This window comes from Furipterus horrens, unplaced genomic scaffold (genome assembly GCF_987537825.1).
Source record: "Furipterus horrens unplaced genomic scaffold, mFurHor1.1.pri manual_scaffold_11, whole genome shotgun sequence".
In the NCBI taxonomy this organism is placed as follows: Eukaryota; Metazoa; Chordata; class Mammalia; order Chiroptera; family Furipteridae; genus Furipterus; species Furipterus horrens.
The window spans coordinates 50,348,647-50,372,398 of NW_028327181.1; the positions used below are offsets into that span (position 1 = coordinate 50,348,647).

General features: G+C 45.2%; 1 protein-coding gene across 1 annotated transcript in view; it reads right to left on the minus strand.

Moving 5' to 3' along the window:
* Positions 1 to 23,752, minus strand: part of LOC149997554 (CDK5 regulatory subunit-associated protein 2-like) — a 32,788-nt gene that overhangs the window by 5,025 nt on the left and 4,011 nt on the right. Inside the window, 5 exon segments of the mRNA XM_090291168.1 lie at positions 1,294 to 1,325; positions 1,328 to 1,453; positions 3,805 to 3,928; positions 10,333 to 10,409; positions 13,863 to 13,973. Of these exon segments, the coding sequence (XP_090147294.1) occupies positions 1,294 to 1,325; positions 1,328 to 1,453; positions 3,805 to 3,928; positions 10,333 to 10,409; positions 13,863 to 13,973 (470 nt within the window).

Sequence of the window (23,752 nt, forward strand, 5' to 3'; positions counted from 1 at the left end):
GGCCTGACCGGGGACCCTGTTCCAGTTCAGTGCTGAGCCCTCACCTTCTGTCACTGGCTCAGCTTCCTAAACAGGCCTGCCTTCAGGGAGGAAGCACACAACACCCTCAGCGAGCAGAGCCCCAGAGGACTCCCTGCTGCCTGAGTCTCTGGGACGTGGCTGGGGCGCACCTACCCCTGCGTCAGACGCATTCGCAGTTCTGACAAGTCAGGCTTCTGCGCCTACCCAGCTAGACCTGCGGGAGACCCCAGGAAGACGAAGCCTTTAGCAAGGCCCTGACCAGACAACCCACGTCCACGGACACCCCACCACTTGGACCAGTGATTACTCAATAAGCATTAAGCCTTCCCAAGCTCCCTTTCCCCAAAAGACAAGAATCCAAGTTTCTGCACTTTCCTCTGGAATTACCTAGAAACTGAGCCAGGCTCCACACCACTGCTCATGCTGTTCCCTCGGGGAGGCAAGGCTTCCCCCGCAACCCCATCACGCCTCCTCCCATGAGCCTTCCCTGCGCCACGCCCAAGCAGAGCTGGGCACTCCCTCACTTAGGTCTCAGCACAGAACCCTGTTTGTACCTCTGTCCCCTCTCACACGCGGGGACTCCATAGAAGGAAGACAGTGCTCCTCTCTGCATTGCCCACACCCAACGCAGCCTTGCTCAGTAGCTGGTTCTTGAATGGATCCTTAAATCCTCTAATTCAGGCCTTAATCCATATACCCAAGTATGTTCTGGACTCCCCTCTTGGATGCCCACAGTCCCTCAACCCAACATGTCCCAGCTGAAAGCTCATCTTCCCGGCCCCTCTGCCCCCAAACATCTTTCTCCCTCTTCCCCCCTAAATTCAGCAAACTGCACTACCATCCCACTATTGCTCACCTGGGTGAGGGGCTATCTCTGCAGCCTTTTCCCTCAGTCTCAAATCCAATCAGCCACCAAGCCCTGCGCGCCAACATGTGATTCTACCTTCTAAAATACATCTCTCTCTTATCCCCTAGTTCTGTCACCTTAATCCTGTCATCATCAAGATTAAGGGAAAAAGAGAAATCAAAATAGTCTTTCCCTTTTCCCTTTGGCTACCAGGAAGCTTACAGCCAAAGCCAAATGCTATACTCAGTATCTGAGTGGAAAATCCCAGCATGAATTTCTATCTACTACCTCTCTCTCTCGGTCCTCAGAATCCTAGTGTCCTTACTGTGGGAACAAGGAGGAAAGGAAGGGGACAGGGAAGAGAAAATTCTTCCCCCATGCTGCCAGACAAATGACTGTCAGGTATCGGAGGGACAGAACCAGACCTGTCTTTCTCTTCCAGGCCCAGAGCCATGTCATGTCCATGGTCCCCTCGTGCATCTTCTTCATCTCCAAAAGCTTGTTTTCCAAGCTTAACCGCAGAGCCTTCTCCGTTTCTGTCCCTGCAAAGGCCTTTTCCAGTTCTGCTTGGGCGGCTTTCACATCCTAGAGTTAAATTAAATGCATGTGATGCAATTTTTCAATACAATTGGGAACACTTTGAAAGGAAATTGGATTAAAATATAAATATTTATGACTTTTTCTCCAGCACATTTCCCCTCCCTGAATTGTACTATACATACATGGGGAGAATCAGTAATAAATACATTTGCCAGCCATCCTTCCTTCTTGTATCCTGAAGAGTAATAGGCATTTCCTATGGAAAAGACTCAACTCTACGAGAACTGTTTTGGTTTTGAAAAATCAGATCAATATTTACAGCTCAATGAGAACAAGGAGAAATGCGCCTCTCAATACCTAAACATACGTAAATCTCAAAGAGTCACCATAATCTCCACACAAATTCATCCCACACCCCACCGCCCCCACTAGCTTTTTTTAAGATAATGACTACACAATAGTTCTAAAGTACATTTTCTGTATCACCAAAGAGATTTAGGTGGTGAAAAACTCTAGGTTCTTCCGGGGCGCTCACAGAAACCAGCAAGGAAGTTATCTAAATCACGCAGCCAGGGTCTGTGTTAGGGATAAGGGACCTGGGGCTCATGAAAAGTAACCTGGGACTACTCAAGCCAACCGCCTCGAATCACATCACAAACACAGAAGTCAAATCATACTGGGTACAAAGCCCAGCTCCCACTTACTTGCTGTGTGACCTTTGGGTAGTCACTTAACCTCCCTGAGCCCCATCTTTCCAATCTACACAACAGGGATAACAACCATTTACCAGAGACTTGTTGTGAGACCTGCCAAATGCCTGCTGTACCACAGGAAACTCAGAAAAATGTGGCTTCTTCCCCCCAATCCTTCCCCTCTAGGACCTCCCCCAACACTGTCTCCCAAGAGACTTGTCTGTCAATCATAGTGGTAGCTGGGAAAAATCATTTCCCAATATTCTGAGACCAAGCAACAAAACCTCTGACTTACTGAGAGCCTACTCGACACCGGGCTTTACAAGAAGCTCTGTTTGTAAATACCCTTGATTCTCACTCAACCCTAACAACTGGCAGACTACCGCAGTTCAGAGTGCAGGCTCTGCAGCCAGACCACCAGGCATTTACTTCCTGTGTCCCCTTAAGCAAGTGACTCAGCCACTCTGTGCGAGGGTCACGTTTTCCTTTTGGTTGTTAAAAGATGACAAAAGCACTTACCTTCTAGGTCTGTTGAGGGGATCACCTAAATCAATGTATGCAAAACGCTGAGAAGGATGCCTCACATACGGTAAGCCCCTGAGAAACTGGTAGTAGCACCGCTGTTATTACAATTACTACAGCAAAGCAGGTAGCACTAGCCTCATTTTGCAGAGTTAAGAGGCAGGGACTCAGGGAAGGGAACTGCTTTATCTAGGGTGACAAAGCTAGTAAGTGACAGAGCAGGGATTCAACCTAGTACTGCCCATTGTGCGGGCACCTTAAGACAGTGGGAAGCACTTACTGAGAAAAATAAGATGAATGAGCAAGATTAGGTTAAGCGTCTTAAAAGGCTCACAATTATCTTAACTAAAAGTCAGAACCTGGACTCAGAGACCCTTCTTGGACTCACTTTTGGTGCTATTTCTCCTCATGTCTGCTTAGAAGAATCAGGGTCGCAGATAGAGAAAGCAAGATGAAACAACAGACTCCAAAGATCAAGACATAAGTAACTAATTTATGCAACCTTTTTTAACATATTGAACCAGGATTTTCTAACCAAGAAACATCCTGACTCCCATCAGTCATAGGAAGCACCTGAGAATCAGGAAGATGAGGAGCTATACACAGTGCCCCCCGGAAAAGAGGCACTCAATCAACACTGGTGGGACGCTGGGCTGGTGGCATGGAGGATGGGCGCTGAGGACGCTGGGATGGTGGCAAGGAGGCTGGACGCTGGGGACGCTGGGAAGGTGGCAAGGAGGCTGGACGCTGGGGACGGGCGGCATGGACACATAATGTCCATGATGGGTGAGTCACTCCCCCTCTCTGGGCCTCGGTGTCCTCTTCAGGGAAAGAAAGGCACTAAACCAGCTCACAAGAGGAGTGGTGCAGCGGGAACACGGGGTTTTAGATCAGTCACCCATTTCTATGCAAGACTAAGCTTGGATTGGTTAGCATTTCTCTCCGCACCTCAGTGTCCTCGCCTGTAGGAAAGAGACAATAACGGCCAATTTGCAGGATGTAAGGGTATAAATGCTGTATGTCAAGCACCCAGAATGGGCTGGAACCACGGAGATGCTCAACGAGGATGGCTGTCATGTCTTCAGAAACTCTGACAGTTTATGAGGAAAAGAACAGAATTCTGCCCACTCCGTTATTAACCCACTGGAAGGAACACGTTCTCCTCGGGGTTTCCAGACTTGCCTCTTCTAAAAGGAATATTCTTTTGGTCAGGAGATCTTCAACCTGCTTCACCTTCTTCTGAGCATCCTCTTTCACCCGCCGAACTTCAGAGCCGCCCCCCTCGGCGAGGCTCTCAACTGCTTTGCTGCAAAAAGAGGCAAATGAGGGTGACCATCAGGTGGTGACTGCATTCACCCTAAGAAACAAGGAATATTCCTACAGACCTGTTATATTAATTAGTATCTGTAACTCAAAAAACACTGATAATATAATATATAAATGTATCGAATCAACATGTTGTACACCTTAAACTTACACAATGTTATATGTGAATGATGTATCAATAAAAATACATATTATTTAGCCCTGGCTGGGTAGATCAATTTGTTGGAGCATCATCGCTATACACCAAGACTGTGGGGTCAATCTCTGTTCCAAAGGCATATACAAGAAGCAACCGATGAGCCCTGGCCGGTATGGCTCAGCTGGCTGGAGCATTGTCCCATGGCCGAAAGGTTCTGGGTTTGATTCCCAGTCAGGGCACATAGCTAGGTTGTGGGTTCGATCGTCGGTCAGGGCGCATATGGGAGAGGCAACCGATCAATGTTTTTCTCACATCGACATCTCTCCCCGCACACCCCACCCCTGCCCTTCCTCTCTCTCTTAACTCAATAAACATATCTTCGAGTGAGGATTAAGGAAAAATGTTTAAAAAAATACATACTATTTAAAATAAAGTAAGAATCACCTATAATCTCAGGATAGCTACGCTAACATTTTAGTATACAGCCTTTGAGGCGTTTTCTACAAAAACAGAATCATAGAGTATACGTCTGTGATCTGACTTTATTGCTGAACACAGTATAAACATCCTTTTGTGTCAATAAATATACATTAATATTTAGAGGCTGCAAATTAATTTGCTGTATAAAATGTACTACATTAAATCGACTCCTATTTTTAAAACATTTAGATTGCCTCTGACTTTACACATTTCTCTGATGACAGTGATGAAGCTCTGGGAACAGTGGTCAGCAGGAAGTGTTCCACAACTGTCAGTTTTATTGTTTGTTACTATAAGCAACGTTATGCTGAAAGCATCCCCGTGGGTATACTATCCAGTGCTTTCCTCAGGGTCAATCCTAGAAAGAGAATTACTGGGTCAAAGTGTAAACACTCTGAAGATTTTTTTGACAATTATTGCCAAATTTCCCACCAGGAAACTTCCAATAAAGTACACCTCCACCGGGGGTAGGAACGGCAGAGAGCTGGTCTGACAAACCAAAGTACAGGGAAAAGAATGAAACAAAACTGAATCTGAGGAGTCATGGGACTGCATGCCTCGTCTTCTGCCGGCTGGAGGGGGAGCATTTTAGCTACAGCCCACCTAGGTGGGCACCAGCTGGCACTGAGGGCGAGAGGAGAGGAGAGGGGCGAGCAGCCCACACCCCGTGCTACAGAAACATAAAATGCAGAGTCCTGCTGCTGTGGCACCATGGAGCACGCCCCCCGCCTCACAAGCCGCGGGGAGAGGGCACACCCACATCAGACGCAGGACCAAACCACTGACGCCTTCCACTCTGGTCCTCCCCAGAAGAAGAACAGGGTCGGATATGCATTTGTGAGACGTACCCAGAGCAGGTCTCATCGGTTTCTGAAATGACTGCGGGTTTCCTAAAGGCAGAATAATATAAAGGAAATGGCTCCACCTAAAGCTGGTTTCTCAGAGAAACTGCAACAGAACACACCTATTCACCAGCAGCCTCCCAAGCCCTACTTGAGGGGTGTGTAAGACTTTCCCAACCAAGATATGTGATTGGACACACACATGTACAGGCCATGTGAATTTGGGACTGAGAACAAGGGACAGTCAAGAGGGCCATCCTTCCTGCCCAAGCCTCAAACATGAATTGCCTGCAAATAAAGACTTTATTCTTCTCGTGTCTCCTTTCACCATGAGCCTTCCGAAGGCCCCAGGGCCGTGACATCACTGTAATGGGACTCAATGTGAACAGCTGGAAAGAAAGAACATAGGCTCTGAAGCTGAACAGATCCGCTTCCAAATTCTCACTGTTTTGTCCTCAGTGTGACTCCGGGTGAATTACCTCTGAGACCTCAGTTTCCTCTTGGGAAAAATGAGGCGGTGACCTCTTGGAATGAACATGCTAAGACACGTGGTGGTCACAGCACAGGGCTCCTTCCTCTCCGATCCGAGTGCTGCATGGCAGCCTGTTGCCGCCAAGGCCAGCGCAGTGCCTGCCCCGCTGAGATGCCTGGAGCGGCCTCCTTCTGCCCCCGGCTGGTGTCTGCGCTGAGAAAGGATCATCCGCTGGCCAGAACTGAGGCCACCACGGCCACTTCCTGAGTAATGCCATGAAACGTCCTGAGCCCACTCCCTCAGCTCATTTCCTGACCAATACTGTCTGGAGTTCACAGATTCCCGATCATTTCTGTCACTTCGCAAGAGGGCATGCTATATGGCTGCAAGAATGCTGGACTGGACGCTTTTCCTTCCTGAGCTTTGGATCCAGAATTTTCCAGTCTTGAGCTTCCTCAAACCACCACAAAGGTTTTAGCCCCAGGGTTTTCTAGAGCCTCCTCTAGAAAAGGCTCACTCCCTCAATTAACCCACCCCACGCCCCACTCCAGCCAGCAGGGCAAATACACCAGCCCCTCCTGTCCGCCCAGATCAGACCTTGGTGTTTTACAGTCAGCCTCCTGTACTTTGTCAAGCGGCCGACTACAATTTTTAACAAGTACTGGCATTATTCAGTTTGTTCGCATTTTAGTTATACCAATAAAATATACTCCCAATAATAAATGTTCCAACTTTTCATTTATCATCTTTGTATGTTACAGTTACTGTAGCAATAAAATTTACACTCAGCAGTACAGTGCAATTTTCCTCTACTAATGGAATTATTATTTTTGTTTGTGTTTTAAAGCTACAGAAATAAAATTTACTCCCAACAATATGTCTGCTTTTGTTTTTAATGTCCCCTTATGGTAGCTGACAAATAGAACAATGGACTGTCAGCGAGCACATAGGTTTACTTCACAGCAAGGCAGAGTGGGCTCCTGAACCAGACCAGCTCCAGATCTGTTACCAGCCTGAACGAGTTCCCCGCTCCTCTGAGCCTCAGTTTCCTCTTCACTTAAATGGGAATTGTGGCTGCCTCAAATAACTGCTGTAAAAGCAAATGCGATATAGCATGTCGAGTGCCAGGCACAGGCTTAGAGGCTAAGACGCTTCTCCAAAAATGTAAGTACCCTCATAGGACAGGGCTCCTTCCTCTCTGATCCGAGTGCTGCATGCCAGCCTGTTGTTCCCAAGGAGACAGACAGCAAGACCTAAGGAGAGGAAAGGCTGAGAGAAACTGGTCTCATCCAGCTTTCCACCCAATGCAAAAATGAACCTTCTGTAAACACCCCTCTCGCTGCTCTTCCTAACCATCAACATTTCCTCTTGATTCTTTCCATTCTAATTATAGTTCTTCAGGGAAAAGCCGACCACCCAAAACAGAAACAACCACAGAACTCAAAAAGGAAGTGGAGGGCATTAACAAAAAGATACTTTTCCATCAACAGGTACGCACCACACACACACCGCGAGGTGCCGAGCAGTGAGAGGTAAAGGCAACGGCACGCTGAGCAGGTCAGCGGAAGACGGCGTGCGTGTCCTACGGCAGGTCACCCACACAAGGGCTCTGTGGAGCAGGAACAGCTGAGCAGCTCTAGGGCTCGGAGGCCACAGTCCTGCCTATTGCTAGAGCCAGCCCAGAGCCCCTGCCCTTTCCACCGGCCCTGAACCCCACTAAGGAAGAGCCCCTTGGCTGAGATGTACGGTCACTCTGAAGAAATGAGAAACACGCATGGAAATAAAAAAAGAAGATGAAACCTCGTGCTGGACCAGAAGTCACAAACTTGAGCTCTAATCCCAGCTATGATCTTTCTGGCTGAGCGGTTCTAGTCACGGCCCTTCCTTTCTCCAAACAGAAATTCCCTCCTCTCTCAAATGAGGTCTGCCTCAAGGTCTGAAGAGCCCTCGGGATAATGATGGACTGCAAAAAGATGCTAAGTGTTTTATGAACTGGAGAGCGCTGCGCAAAAACGGGACCGTCATTACATGCCAGAGAAGCTGGTGAAAGTGGGCTGAGGCAGCCACGTGTGGCCCCGCAGGAGGCCTTCTGCAGGGTGGACAACAGGGCCTGCGGGGGGGGGGGGGGCACTGTCAGGGCCAAGGCAGAGCGTTTCAGTGTCTGTGAGCTGTGTTTGCGGTAGAAAGTCGGCGGAGAGAAAGCTGGGGCAGCTAAGTCACTGTGAGCATTCTTAAACACAGCTCAGGACCTTGACCCCCAACCTACCCTTGACAGCTCCCTGCCCATCCATCACTTAGCCCTGTTGATCCCGCTTCCTCGGTGTCTTTCCAATCCCCCTATCCATCTCTTGTCACTCATCCGTCACCGACTACTGCGCTAGCCTCCTAACTGGTCCCCCTGCTTCTACGCCTGCTCCCTCTACAAAACATGTCCCACTCAGCGTCGACTGACCTTTTAGAAAACAAAACTGATTGTGTCAGTTCCTTAAAACCCGTGACTACTTTCTCTCTGATCTCGGGATAAAGACCAAAATCTCTGATGAGGCCTCCAGACCCTGCAAGGCAAGGCCCCCTGGACTTCTCCCCTGCCCTCAGTCCCGCACGCTCCTCTCCCCTTCAACACTTCTCTCCGCCCTTTCACTGCTTGGTCCCTCCCGACCCCCCAGATCTCACCTCCGATGCTACGTCCTCAGGCCCTTCCCTGCTGGGGACCCACATTACACACCCATTCCCACGGCTCCCTGTTTCTCTCACCGCTCTCCTCCCAACTTCACTGATACACACATTCTTGAAGCGCTTCATCCTCATCGCTCCCACTGGAACGCAAGCCCCACGTGCCTGCTTGGCTCAGCACTGCATCCCCAGGAGCAGGGTCCGGTGCAGCACAGAACAGTGGTTTAAGAAGTATTTTCTCAATAAACTGACCAGTAAGAGCAGACCAAAAGGGTCTTGAACACTAGTTGCGGCGGTTCAGAGAATCTATGCAGACAAACATGTGCACAGGCCCCCAAAGCACCCAGCCCCGTGTGCTGCCCTGTGTGCGCAGAGCCTTGGGGAGTCTGGGTTTCCCTGTGCGCACGCCTGACTGAAAGCGGTCCGGGTCCAGATCTGCAGCAGGCAGGGCGCCGAGCAGGAGCGGGACCGAGCGCGACCACTGACTGCCGGACTTGGTAAAGGAGGTCTGACTCCTCGCCCAGGGAATGATGAATGATGTGCTTCTGAAAAAGGAAAAGGAAACTACAGCAACAAGAACAAAAACGTGTCTTCCCCGTTTATTCACTCATTCATTCACTCACTCAGAACATGCCACGCGTGCCAGGTCAAGCGAGGCCTGGGGACCTGCCGTCCGCTCAAGGCTACAGCAGTCGGCCTTCCGGCTGCCGGCCCTGGGGCAGTAAAAGGAGCCACATGGCCCGGCCCAGAGTGCAGCTGCGCCCTAAGCGGAAGACTCCGCGCTCCCGGCTCCACGTCCCGCAGGAACTCTGCTGCCGTGACAGACGAAGCATTTCCACATAAGCTTTCAGCTGGATCCTTGGCGAGTCCACCCTGGGCAGTTTTCTGCCACGCTCACCAACTGAAACTCAGCACACTTGGTACCCCACTGTCCCCACAAACTATCACTGCACCTCCATTACACTTGGCTCCTAGGATGAGTTGTCACCAGTCTCTGATCAGCTCTTAAAGTAAGGAAATATCTGTTTTCAAAAATCCTCCATGTGTAGCATGAGTAATTACATAATAAATGTTTATGAATGAACGAATGAATGAGCAATTGAGTCATAGGTTATATTCTCTGAACTGTGCTTGTTGTTCAATAAATAATTAATTAAAATAATAGTCTTTAAATGTTCTTTAAGCAAAACAGAGAGAAAAACAAGCTACTCTGACTGAAGCCCCATCCTCTGCCTCACCTGCCGCAGGAGTCCCTCAGGTCCCCTTTATGCCCCCAGGACTTCTACAGCGGTGAGTGAGCTAATGATATACTTAAAAAATATGAACGGATCTCACTAATGTATCGCTGAGGAAAGGGACCAGACCCAAAAGCATAGTGTAGGATTCCATTTCTACCACGGGCAGAACTAAGCAATGGCGATACTGCTAGTTAGCAAAGTGGCCGTCTTTGTGGGAGGAGGGTAAGTTCTGGGAGCACAAAGGGGACTTCCCGGGGGCTGGTGATGTGCTGGTTCCTGGTCGGGATGGTGGTCCCATGGGTGTCTCTGCTGAGAGAAAATTCATCCTGCTGTACGTGTAAGATCTGTTCATTTTCCTATAAACTTTAAAAGTTGGTTGAAAAATAATGATATATAAACAAAGCCTCCTTGGGGTCCCCCGAGCCCAGCTGGGGAACAAGAGGCTTAGGAAGCACGAGGCTCTGTTTCACTGACCCACGCAGCCGCCACAGGGGGGCCCTGGGCGACCCCCGAGCATGTGACAGGATGATGGGTACTCACGAGGCTTTGATGAGCAGCCGCTCTCTCTCCTGGAGCTCATGCTTCAGACTTTCCACTTCCACCTTGAGCTCGATATTCTTCCAGACGAGGTTAGGGAAGAAAAGAAACAGTGTAAAACTACAGGCCATACTGTGCCTACAGTGGGGAAACCATCTTCAGAGTGGACTGATCACACCACGCTTGTAATAGGCAGCCGTCAGATTCCAAACCTCATTAGCCTCAGGGCACAGGGAAAAGGGAATTTCCAAACCCTGGTGGTCTCAAAAGAAAGCCCCAGATTTCACAGGACTTGGAACAATTATGTAAATTTTGCAAGCTTCGAACAGCCAGAGCATTCAAACACCAAGGCATAAATGTCATATGAGAAAGGCCGATTTAAAAATTGTTTGCCCTCCACCAAGCAAATTTACAAGCAATTCTGCAGTTTGCTTTTACCAGTCCAAGGCAATTACTTCTGGTTGTTTACCATCATACGTGTGCTGGTTGTGGCAGTGGAAACGCTTTACAGCTTCAAGAAAGAAAACATGTGGGTGCATAACTGGAGGCCTCGTCACTGCCTGTCTCATTTCAGTGGGAGATTCCAGGGTTCTCACCAAAGAGCCGCAGCTGCACGGACAAGCTGGCTATTAGGGACACCGCTGCGTTCTCCAACCAAATGCCTTCCTTGTAACTGACCAGAAGGAAGGGAGTCGCACGTGGCCTGGGGCTCACGATTCACATGCGAATCCAAAGACAGAGTCTTCAGCAAGCGGCTCCCAATGTGAGACAGTGGGCCGGTGGCTGGCTTCTCAAACCAGTCCATAAATGTAGCCCAGACAGTGTTAGATGAATTCACGGAGTGGAAACGGGTCTGGTTGAAAAGTTTTCAGAGAACTGCTCTAATTCCAGGTTCTCTTTGAAATCTTGCTCCTGTTTTAATAATTCATGCCAAGTTTACATTCTACTCCATAATACATGAATATCGTTTTAAATCAAAATAACATTTCCAGTAAAATTTACAGTCTCGGAGGATATGCCTCCCTCCTTTCAGCCAAGCGTAGCTCTGGGGGATCCCCAGGCTGAGAAGTCAGCCAGAAAGGAAAGGTCATGGGCTTCGGACCAGGAGGACATGGGTTCAAATCCTGCCTCCACTCTTCACGAAATGGAAACCATAGTAAATCAGTAGACGCTCATTTATTCATTCCCTCTCTTCACAGACATTTACCGTCCCTGTGACGTGCCAAGCACTGGGCTGAGCACCGAGGACACAGGTAAACAAGGCAGACACAGGCTCTGCCTTCAAGCGAACACTGAACAGAAAACTGGAAGTGTAGGCCTGTAACTGTCCTCAGAAGCACAAGTGCAGGAGGTGAGAAAGCGACGTTTCTCCTTGCAGATCCCCCAAGTGGCAAAAGAAAATCATAAAGTCCACCCAACGGGGGGGATTTCAGGACAAAGTGAACTAATGAACATGTTATTGTCTTCAACGTCAAACAACAGGAACTAAAGAAGTCACTTATGCGGCAGGACTTTTTCCTAGAAGGAAATGATCTTTGCATAAAGGACACCGAGTGACAGTGCACCATGCCTTCAATGGCGGTTTTGTGAAAACGACAGGAAGGAACAGCGTTCGAACTGAGGATTCCTTTCCAGCTCTCACAAGAGCAGAGAGCTACGTAGGAGCTGATTTCAGAGATTCTGAGTGCTCTGCTTTCTGAGGCACCAGCTGGCACTCCAGCCGAGCAAATTTAGTAGAACAGAGAGCTAACATGTCCACTAGACTATTCTTCGCAAGCCCAACACCTCAAGTTATAAACTTAAATATATGACAATCATAATTTCTTAACCAAAAATCAAAACACCTTATTAGCATAAAATAGAATATCGGTACTAAAAAAATAAATAAATAAAGAAGCTTTAACCCACTACTAAGGAAAGATATCCAAGATATTATTAAGGAAAACTGCAAGTTACAGAACAGAACATGCTTCCATTGATATAAAAAGGGGGCTTATACACATATATATTCACATACACACTTGCCTGCACATGCATAAAACTTCTCTGCCTGAGGAACCAGTAATCTGGTTAGACCTAAGGGACTAGGAGACAAAAGTGTTTTCAGTGTACACCTTTTACGCTTTTTGAACTCTGAATCATGTGTAGCTATATAAAAACTTAAACTGAAATAAAAGTGCGACGAAGTCGGGTCAGCTAATCGGACAACGGAAAAGAGTAGCTGAAACAGCGTGGTACAATGAGACAGGCAGGCCTGGGCTCCAACACACCTCACACAGTGGCTAGGACATCAAGCAAGTTACTGATGCCCCCTGAGCTTCAGGCTCCTCTCCTGCAAGTGAGCTCATCGCTGCTGCAAAGGGCCATCTTGAAAAGTAAAATAAGGCGCTGATGTGCAAAGGTCCAGGACAGCGCCTGACACAAAGAAGGCAATTCACATGCTCTGGTTTCCTATCACTTAGAAGTGCTGAGATAGATGATAACTATACTTACAAATAAAATGTTTTAGGCTGTTGTTTTTTCTTTTATCACCACTTCCTTCCAGAAAAGGGGATGTCCTCATTGTCTTCCCACCCCCACAACAAAGAAAAAAAATTGTGTCTTGCGGGACAAGGGAGCTTTTCAACTCTTGAAAAGGCTCAAAGTACAGTACAGAACAATCTCTCTTCAAGACAAGTCCATTTAAGTTCATTCACTGAAACTCAAGCAGAGTTCTTTTTCCTCCTTCAAAAGTTTCCACTGGTGCAAACTTCAGACGAGAAAACAATGGACTAATTCCCAGGCCAAGGGCTAATCTACTGGAGCAAGCCAAGAAATAGGTGCTGAAATATTGTTTGTACTCATGTCTTTTCAAGAAAGCCAAGTTCTTTTTCAAGTTTCAGAACCAAGGTTTGTTTTCAGGCAGAAGCCTCCAGGCCAAGACTTTCAGCTGGAAACAAACCTTTTTCCTGACAGTTATAAGCAAGTATATAAAACCCACGGAAGAACCACAGCACAGGAACACGGACAGTCCTAACTTTGGGCTGCCCGCGGAAGCCTCAATCGGACAATGGTAACTGTCCAGCACTGACTGCGTGCTGGGACTTTTCATCTGTCATCTCATTTTAATCCACACTAATGACCCTATGACGGAGGGATTATCACTGCCCTCTGGAGCAAGCCCAGCTGAGCTGAAGTGACTTGCCTACAGTTACACAAATTAGTGGGTAACAATAAGTTTCAATTCCAAAGACATTCTTCCATTTCACTGTCTTTGTCTAAATATGGATAAGTTTAAAAAGCCAACTGAAATACAGCAAATCAGAAGTCCAATTTTAAGAAGAGAAAAAGGATCCCTTAAAATTAATCTTGTATCTCTTTACTTAATACTAAGGTCATCTTATTGTGTTTATACTCCCCATAATCAATGCAAATTAAATGAAAGCAGCTCTATCTATCCATGCTCACTCTGAGAGCAATTATTAATCACGTTTCTGCTTGGAGCACCATGAGAAAAGACATCAGGGATGGCAGCAAGAAGGGGGGCCACTTACAGTTTTATAGATGTGCTCCGTGGGGCCATCGAGTTCCTGTTGCATTCTTTCCTCAAGGAAACAGATGCGAAGCTTTAGGTTAAAGTCTTCTTTCTTCAATTCAGTGATTTGCTGGAAAATAAGCACAGGTGGTTATCAAAAAAGAGTAAAAATCTAAGGGATGTTACGTACATTAATTCTCATAGCTTCCAGGGCTACAAATGGATTCAAATGTTAAACACTAGAGAAAGCGTGCCTGTGCTACAATTGTGCCAGCCCAGAATTAAGTGGTTCCCTCTAAATAAATTTAGGACCATGTGAGCATCAGAATGAATAATGACCAAGAGAAGGAAGAATTCAAGACTTCACATTGATAATAAGGAAAGAAAGAAAGTAAAAAGAGAAAGGAACCCCTTCTTTACAAAAGAGACCCAGTTAATAAACACAGAAGAATAACAGGAACAGGAAGCCACCACCACACAACCACTACAGGAATGACTGCCTCGGGGAGGACTCATCAACGCTAAAAGAATCAGATGGAAGATCCCTGGACAACATGATATTCACACAATCTCAAGACATCACCCCAGAGGTGGTTTATTAATAACAAAAGGAAAAGGTATATTGAAAATTCAGAAACCTAGCAGGCATCACATTAATCAAGAACACACACAGTTGTCCGTTGGTACTCACAGGGGATGGGTTCCAGGAACCCCCAAGGAAACCAAAATCAGTAGATGCTCTAGCCCCTTACGTAAAATGGTGTAGTATTTGACTATATTCTATACTTTCGAAAATATTTTCTAAGGAAATACATCCATGGTTGGTCAAATCCAGATGCTAAAGATGTAAATAGAGAGGGTTGACTGTATTTAATATCGCCCTGGTGGGACAAAGTGGCATCTTGTGCCTCCTGAAATAACTCACTGCAAGTAAACAATTTCACTTAAAATACTTCTGCCCACAACCTTTAACCTGAACCTAATCCAAAGTTGCCAATCAGACACATCCAAATAAAAGGACTTTCTGCAAAATAACAGACCTGTACTCTTCAAAAATCTTAATGACAATCTGAAGTCAAAACTGACTGAGGAATTATTCTAAATAAATGGAAGTACTTGAGGGATGACAACTAAGTGCAATGAAATCATACAGTGCATCTTGAATATTTTTTTAAAAAGCTATGTGGGAATTAACTGGGGAAATCTGAATAACAACTTTATATTAGACAATAGTATTATGATTCTGTAGCAGAATATCCTAAGTGAGAGCTACATGGTGAAGTACTTACGGGTGCTGTCAAAATGTCTGCAACTAACTCTCTAATGAGTGAGGAGGAAGGAGTCTACCAAAAAACTATTAGAATAAATGAAATCAGTAAATTTGCAGGATACAAAATTAATATTCAGAAATCTGTTGTGTTTCTATACACAAATAATAAACTATCGGAAAAAGACATGAGGAAAACAACACCATTTACAATTGTATCAAAAAGAGTAAAATACTTAGGAATAAATTCAGGCAAGGAGGCAAAAGACTTGTACTCTGAAAGCTGAGCAAAACACAAATAAATGGAAGGCTATACCATGCTCATGGATTTGGAAGAATTAATGTCCTATAAAGGTCCACACCAAAAGCAATCTACAGATTTAATGCAATCCCTATCAAAATACCCATGGCGTTTTTCACAGAACTAGAACAAAGAACCTAAAATTTATATGGAACCACAAAAGACCCTGAATAATCAAAACAATCTTGAGAAAGGAGAACGAAGTTGGAGGTATCATCCTCCCTGATTTCAAATTATACTATAAAGTTATAGTAATCAAAACTGTCTGGTACCAGCACAAAAGCAGACACACAGATCAAAGGAACAGAACAGAGAGCCCAGAAATAAACCCACGCTTATATGGTCAATTTATCTATGACAAAGGAGGCAAGGTAAAATTATACAACTTTTAGAAGAATACATAGGGGGAAACCTTTGGAACCTAGGGCTCAGCAGAGTTTTTAAATATAACACTGAAGGCATCATCCATTAAAAAAATTTTTTTTTAACAATAAATTGGGCTTCAACAAAATTTAAAACTTTAGCTCTCAAAAACAGTGTTAAGAGAATAAAAAAGCAAACTACACACTAGGAGAAACATTTGCAAATCACATACCCAATACAGAAACTGTAGCTGGAACACATAAATAACTCTCAAAATGTAAGAAAATAACAAAACTAAAAAAATAAAATAAAAAAGCAAGATTTTAAAAGAAACTTCACAGTAGAAGATACACAGGATAAATAAGCACAAGAAAAGATTTTCAACACCTTTAGCCATTAGGAAAATGCAAATTAAAACCATTTATGCACCTCCTAGAATAGCTTAACAAATTTTAAATTGATAATACCAAGTGCTAATGAGAATGTGAAGCAAATGGCATTATCACACTCTGCTGATGAGAATGCAACATGGCACCACCACTCTGGATAACAGTTTGACAGTTTCTTACCCAAAACACTACACTTATCATATGACTTAGCAATTCCACTCCTAGGTAATTACCCTAAAGAAATGAAAACCCATGTTCACACAAAAGCCTGTATGTGAGTGCTTACTGCAGCTTCCTTAACGATTACCAAAATGTGAAAAGAACCCAAGTGCCCTTCAAAGGATGAAAGAATAAACAGTGTTCATCCATATGATGGAATAATACTCAGCTACTGCGATACACACAACATGAATTTATTTCAAAGACATTACACTGAGGAACAGAAGCTAGCCTCAAAAGACTACATACTCTATGATTCCATTTATGGAACATCTGGAAAAAGGAAAATCACAGGGACGAACGACAGAGCATAGCTACCAGATGTCTGGGGTAAAGAGAGGGTTTGACCACAAAGACACAACACATGGGGGCATTCTGGCAGTATGGAGCTGTTCTATAATCTGATTGTGATGTTGGTCATAACCTAGAACAGTATAGACGTATTTAAAAAATTATAACTACATATACATGTATATACGTATGTTTATATACATGTGTGTGTAAATATATATATCTTGATTACGACAGGTCACAAGAGAGTATACATTTGCCAAAACTCACCCAACACTTAAAATTGGTAAATTTCACTTTATGTAAATTATATCTCAATAAAGTTGAATTTAAAATAACTAAAATGAAATACAGTAAAATATTAATAGCTGCATTTGAATACTAGTACATCCCGACACATATATACCCACTGGGTTTTTTTCAGCATTTAAAAAAATAATGGGTAATAGCATATAGTACTCTATTTAATAAGCATACTTTTATGACTGGATAAAAGAACATGATAAGCAGATATTACATTATGTTTTCAAACTGTCTGCCCTTGGCCCTCTTGTTAACAATTTTGTGACTAACAAGAACAGCACAGGAAACAATTGGGAGGTTCACTAAAGCCTCCTTTTGAATGTTTTAAGGAAACAGCACATAAAACATTCATTCAAACAAAAAACGTCTGCCCTGCCAGCTGCAGCCTATAAAGAGGAACCTTATTCTGTTACTCAGCTACCAATAAAATATTTATGGAGCTTGCTTAAAATGCCCACACTATACACACTGCTAAAATTCTTCACAACACTTGAAAGAATATTTGTCCTATTTATAGGTAAAGACATTTTCTTTAAAAATAAGAGAAAGGTAATAAGCCCTCAGAAGGTCACTGAGAATGCCAGACAGGCCCAAAAGCAACACAGACCCATCTTCACAACAACGCCGGTCTAGGTCTCTGCTTACTACCACTTCCCTCATCGAGTTCTCTCTGAAAGCCCCAACGGGCTGGACTGGCAGCCCTTCTAAATGTTTCCATACCACGTCCACTTTCTTCATCCTAGCCGTTAACACACGGCATTGTACCAGCCGGGGATGGCCTTCCTACCCAAACCATCTCTAAGACATCGGGAACCATATCTTCTTGTGCATTCTAGTCTAACACGTAAGGGACAGTTACTAAATACCCAACAGCTGGACGGGTGAACAAATCCATGTAAGAATTTCCCAAAGGCCATACGATGCAAGGAGGCATCAGTCAGACAGATCTGGTTCTTATCACACCACTGTTGTTGCTCCCCCGCCCCTGGACGAGAACTCCCCGCCACGGCCACAGAGCGCGGCACGTCATCAGGCTCCCACCCGCCTCTCGGTCTCATCCTCGACATCCTCTCCCTTGCTCACAAGGTTGCAGCCTCACTGGCCACCTTGCTGGTCCTCAGATGGGCCCAGCCCCTATCTGTCTGCATCGCCTTTCCGGCAGCACTTGCCAGGGTGGCTCGGTCTCCTCCTTTCCATCTCAACTCAAACATCACCGACTCAAAGAGGCCCTTGCCAGCTATCGAACCTAAAGTGGCCCCCATCTCTACCACCTCCACCGAGTCACGCTCTAACACGTAACTCTTATTGTCTTGCTAGAACTTTCCACGATCTGGAGTCACCTTATTCACTGACATGTTCATTATTTATTATGTTTATTATATGAAAATAATCCACTTTTTGATGGCATGGGCCTTACCAACTCATGGCCCTGATGTTTTAGCACAGTACCTAGAACACAGTGTTAATCAACATTTGTTAAATGAATGAACAAGTTAATAAATAAATATAGTCCAGACTACCTTACTAGCTGTATGACTTTAGTCAAGTTCATTTTCCCGTATGCGTGTTCCTGTATCTATAAAAATAGGATTATAATAACTATTTCAGAGAGCTATTATAAGGATTAGAATAAATTAATCTGAATGTTTAGTACTGTGCCTAGCACAGCATAAGAACTTAAAACATAATCATATCCTTCTCATTTGAATTTCTCCCTTTAAGAGAATAAGCTCAAAAAAACTTTTAAACTTGAGCTGGAAAAACTGAAAACAGTAGGAACAAATATCTCAAAATGGAGAACCCACCAAACAGGACTCAGAAACCTAATGCTCAAAAGTAAGCCCCTGGCTGCTGTGGCTCAGTGGATTGAGCGTCAGCCTGCGAGCCAAGTGTTGCTGGTTCGATTCCCAGTCAGGGCACATGACTAGGTTGCACATCAGGTCCCCAGTTGGGGGCGCGAGTGAGAGGCAACCACACAGTGACTTTTCTCTCCCTTTCTCCTTTCCCCTCTCTCTAAAAATAAAATAAACAAACAAATCATTTAAAAAAAAAAAAAAAAAAAAAAAAGCAAGCCAGTGCAAGGGCTGCACTTGGCACATCCCAGCCTTCGGAACCCAAGTGTTACTGTGGAACTGCAACCCCCCGCAAAGGGAACCATCCATGCTCAGGTCCTGTTTTAGCCAAAAAGGGAAGAAAAATAAAAATCAACATGAAAAAAAAATCCAGGCAACTCCAACCAGGCCCACCTTAACTAAGCAAGGCACCTCAGTCTGGTGAGCGGTTCCAAAGGCTTGCAAGAGCCCGGGCCTCCAACGCTGAGGCTCACCCGCCACATGACCTTCTGCTTCAAGGCAGCAAGGGCTAGCAGCAAGGCCCTGGGGCCAGCAGGAGGGACCGAACTCCCAATGCTGCCACCGGTGAGCCGTGTGACCTTGGGAAAATTATTTCACATCTCTGTTGGCTCCGCTATAAAGTGCGGATAAACATCCACTACCTCCCAGGGGCGTGGTGACGAGCAAAGGCGCAAGAGCACTGGCGGAGCCCGGCATCAGCGGGCAGGGAGCAAAGGCCGGCTTTCAAAAGGAACTCATGTCCCCCGCAGCCCTCTGGAGGCAGATCTTCGGGCCACCGCCCATTTTTCATCCTCTCTGAAAACCCCAAAACCGTTAGACAGCTCACCTGAACATCACAAAACCCATGAACGCTTGCTGCCCAGAGTCCACCTCAGGCAAACAGCGCCGCACGTACGGTGACTCTGCCAGCAGCAGCTGAGTAGGGTCAGTAAAACGAGGAGGACGCTTGGGAGTTCGTTTCTGATTCCAATACTCCCTCCGGTGTCCCCAAGTCATCAAGAAAACTGTTCCTAGGCAAACGTCTATTTATTAACAACCAGTACTGTAGCAGTAAGAGAATTTTAAAGCTGAACCCCAAACAATATTTGGAATATAATGAAATCAACTTATGAAATCAACTCTTGTTATATTCTTTGCAGCTTTCACTCATAAATATACATTTTTTTATAAAAGTATAAAATAAGTGAATTTGGATATTCCATTGCTTTCCCCTGGTATCTTAAATTGTTGTTGCAGAATTACACATAATTATCACTTAAAATGACTGCCCTCAACTCTATCGAACTGACTCACTATCAATTACCTCACATTTCCCTACTGAGCATCTATGCAGCCAATGTGACCCAGTGGAAAGTGTTCGGGCTTTGTAATAAAAAAGGTCAGGCTTGAATTTTGCCTCCTTTGAGTTTCTCAATCACAACAAGCTCATGGGAAAGTCACTTAATCTCTTCAATCTCAGCTTCCTCATCTGTGAAATACCTTCATCACAAGCTTACTGGAAGACTGCAAAGAGCCTTCGCTAGGAGGCTCAGTTGGTTGGAGAACTGTCCCACACATCAAAAGGTTGCAGATTCAATTCCTGATCAGGGCACATGCCTAGGCTGCAGGTTCGACCCCCGGTCGGGGCACATACGGGAGGCTAACACTTGATGTCTCTCTTTCCTTCTCCCCAAACCCCACCTCTCTCTCTCTCTATTTTTTTTTTAATCAATAACCATATACTTGAGTGAGAATTTTTTTTTAAAAGAAGCCAAAGAAATAACAAACATAAAATATAATTCCTTTGTTCCCAATTTTTCATAATTATACACAATGTGACAACAAACAACCTCCCACACAGCGCTTTTTCCTTCTACTGGGTTGTTTCCTGAGGATAGTTTCCCAAAATGAGTTAGTGGGCTCCTGAGTAATATTTTTTTATGACAAACAAAGCAGGGGTGGAGGTGAAGGAAGCTATTTATTCCCAGGTAATAATAAGTAATTTGCAACATAGAGGTAACAGCACAAATTGGAAGATGTGAACCTCCCAGCCATTCCTCAGATAAAATATTAAATTTGACGAACTGCCTCAGCTGAGACCAAGAATTTTCAACAAGAAAGAACAAGGTCCTGGATACAAAAATACCAGCACCTCAGGGTAGGTGGGTGTGAGACATGAGCAGTGGAATTTACCCTAAGAAAATAATCATGTATCTGTAAAAAAGATATATGCACAAGGATATTCATCATTGCTTTGTTTGCAGTAGTGAAAACTTAGAAACAATTTGGAATGTCCCACAATAAAAGATTATATAAATTATGGCCCAATCCATTCCTTTTAATGTCTTTATGAACTTTAGACCGTCGTTCAATAATAGTATCCATCAGTAGTATTAACAGAGGTGGAAAGCTACCTCTGCCATTCTCTGTCAGTGAAGTCACAGAAAAAGCCGGAATTAAGGTCTTCTATGCACGAATAAAGATTGCTACTGGACTGACCGTATGTGCTGAACCAGACTCTGAGTCCAACAGGACAGGCCCCCACTGCAGACCAAACTGATCTGCCAACATCCTACATAAGGCCTGCCATAGGGGTGATTACACCTTCAGCTAATGAAGGCACTAGGCAACGGATTCCCAGTTTAAACACCCAAGAAGAACGCATGTGGTTTTCACGTGTCAGAGTGAAGGCTTGCACGGGACAGCAGAGTGGAATAAAAAAGACTTCCTGGGCCAGGAGACCAGAGTTCAAGGCCTGGAGAAGCGCTCCCACTCTCTGGGCTTCAGAGTCCCCTTGTGTCGGTGGAGGGACTTCTGGCATTCCTCTGGCTCTGAAATTCTGACTTCCTTCTAAACATCCTGGGACCCTATCCCTTAGCTCCAGAACCATCCCCGCCCCCACAAGGCCACACACGACAGCCCTTTACCTGACCACACCGCCACCAGCCCTGCTGCCTCGCTGCTGTCGCCAGTCTGAGCGGCCTGAAAGTGCAATTCGTTTATTTCCCTCCCACACTAAAATCCATCATTTACTCCCCTTCATTTTAAGGGCAAAATCCAACAAAAAAATGTAACATGCAGGAGCTGGCCCCTGCCCGCTGCAACCGCCTCGCTCCTCTCAGGCCCCTCACCCAACCGCCCCCCTCCAGCCAAAGAGAACTTACAGTTCTCCCAACTCATCACACCCTCCCATGCTTCTCCCTACATTTACACGTGGGTCCGGGATGCTCTCCCAGTCCTCTTGCCTTGGCAAATCCCTCCTTGTCCCTGATGACCCAACTCAAGGAACACCTCCTCCAGGGAGGCTTCCCTGAACACCCAAGGCCAGGTTCAGGGCCCCTCCTCTGTGCCCCACAGCACCCTGTACTTACCTCTGTCACTGCACTATTTTCCTCTCCATCTCCCCAACTAGACAGTGAGCCTCTTGACAGAGAGACGTGCCTAGTATTAACCTACGACAAATTCCCCAGCCCTGGTACAGCCTGGCATAGGGTATATACCTGAAAATATTGACTGACGAACAGATGAACTCTGAGCAAAACAAGGAGGGCTACGTCTTGATAGATGCTAGCTAACAAACCCTAACGTTCAGATACCCGTTACCTGAAACTAGAAGAGGAATCATAAATTTCCCCTTTAAACCAAAGGCATTCCAGCCTCCTCTTTAGTATGCATGCTGACTCTAAAATTAGCATGAGATGCCAAGAGCATTTCCTATAAGCCCCCCACAGAAAGTTCAGACCACCGCAACACAGAAGTCATGTATTTGGTAGCTCAGGTCAGATGAAAAATTTCAGTGGCTTCTAAAGACCCAAAAGGGAGACACTGAGAACAGTGTGGCTATATCAATTTCAACTGAAGAATTTGCTCTTGAAAATGCTATAGTAAAAGATATTAATGCCACAAAAACCTAACAGCAGCCAAAGGACCACAGTCATAAAAGAACAAGAACAACAAAAAAAACAAACAAACCAAAAAACATAAATCCTAAAATATATTGGCATAGAAGGCTCCCCTCACCTTTAAGAAAAATAGTATTTAGGTCATCAAGAGTACGTCTGAGCAAGGAAAACTTAAATCACATGCACAGCAGGAAAAAATTCACAATAATTAATACACCAATGCCAATAAGAAGGATCAAGAGTTGACACATAAGGTGAACTCAGTTAGGCATGTCCTTCCCACAGCCTCGCTCCTTAAATCCTCACAAGAGCACTACGAAACAGACACGATTTTCATGCCCGTTTCCCAGGCAAGGGAAGCACAGAAAGGCTAAGTGACTGGCCCAAGACCACCCAGCGGAAGGGGATGAGCAGGCAGTCTGGCTCCAGAAGCTGTGGTCACACCCTTAGGCCTCAGCTTCCCCTACACGGAGTAAAGACAGTAAAGACAGGTGGATTCAACTCTAAGCTTCCTCCCAGGTCAAAAGGCAGGCGATAAAATGTGAAACAAAAATGCCAGGATTCTGTAAAATGTTTCCAACTGGAAATAAAATTCAGAAGGCTGCCCTTCGTAAGTTAAATAACTCTGCATCTTGTAGAGCTGCTTTAATATCAATGTAACGCATTGCTATAGGAAGAGCCTCACACATGAGTGCCCAGCTCGGAGCAAGAGCTCCATAAACAGTAGCCATTGTTACTCTTACGATAAAAAAGGAACAACCTTTTAATAGCAGAGCACATTTTAATTATACACAATGTGAAATAATCAAATCGCCTTCGTTTGAGGCCCCAGACCCCACAGCATAGATTAAGTTGTACAGTTGAAATTATAACAACTCAAAGCTCAGAAATTACTTGTTTCCATTAGAGATCTGACAAGTCATTTCTTCAATAGGTCACTGGTGGTTTGCAGATAACTGTGAGCAGTAATGAGTATTCTAAATTAAATCCAGAGACAGTACCGCTCTGTTCGGGAAAGACAACTGGGGAGAGAGACATAATG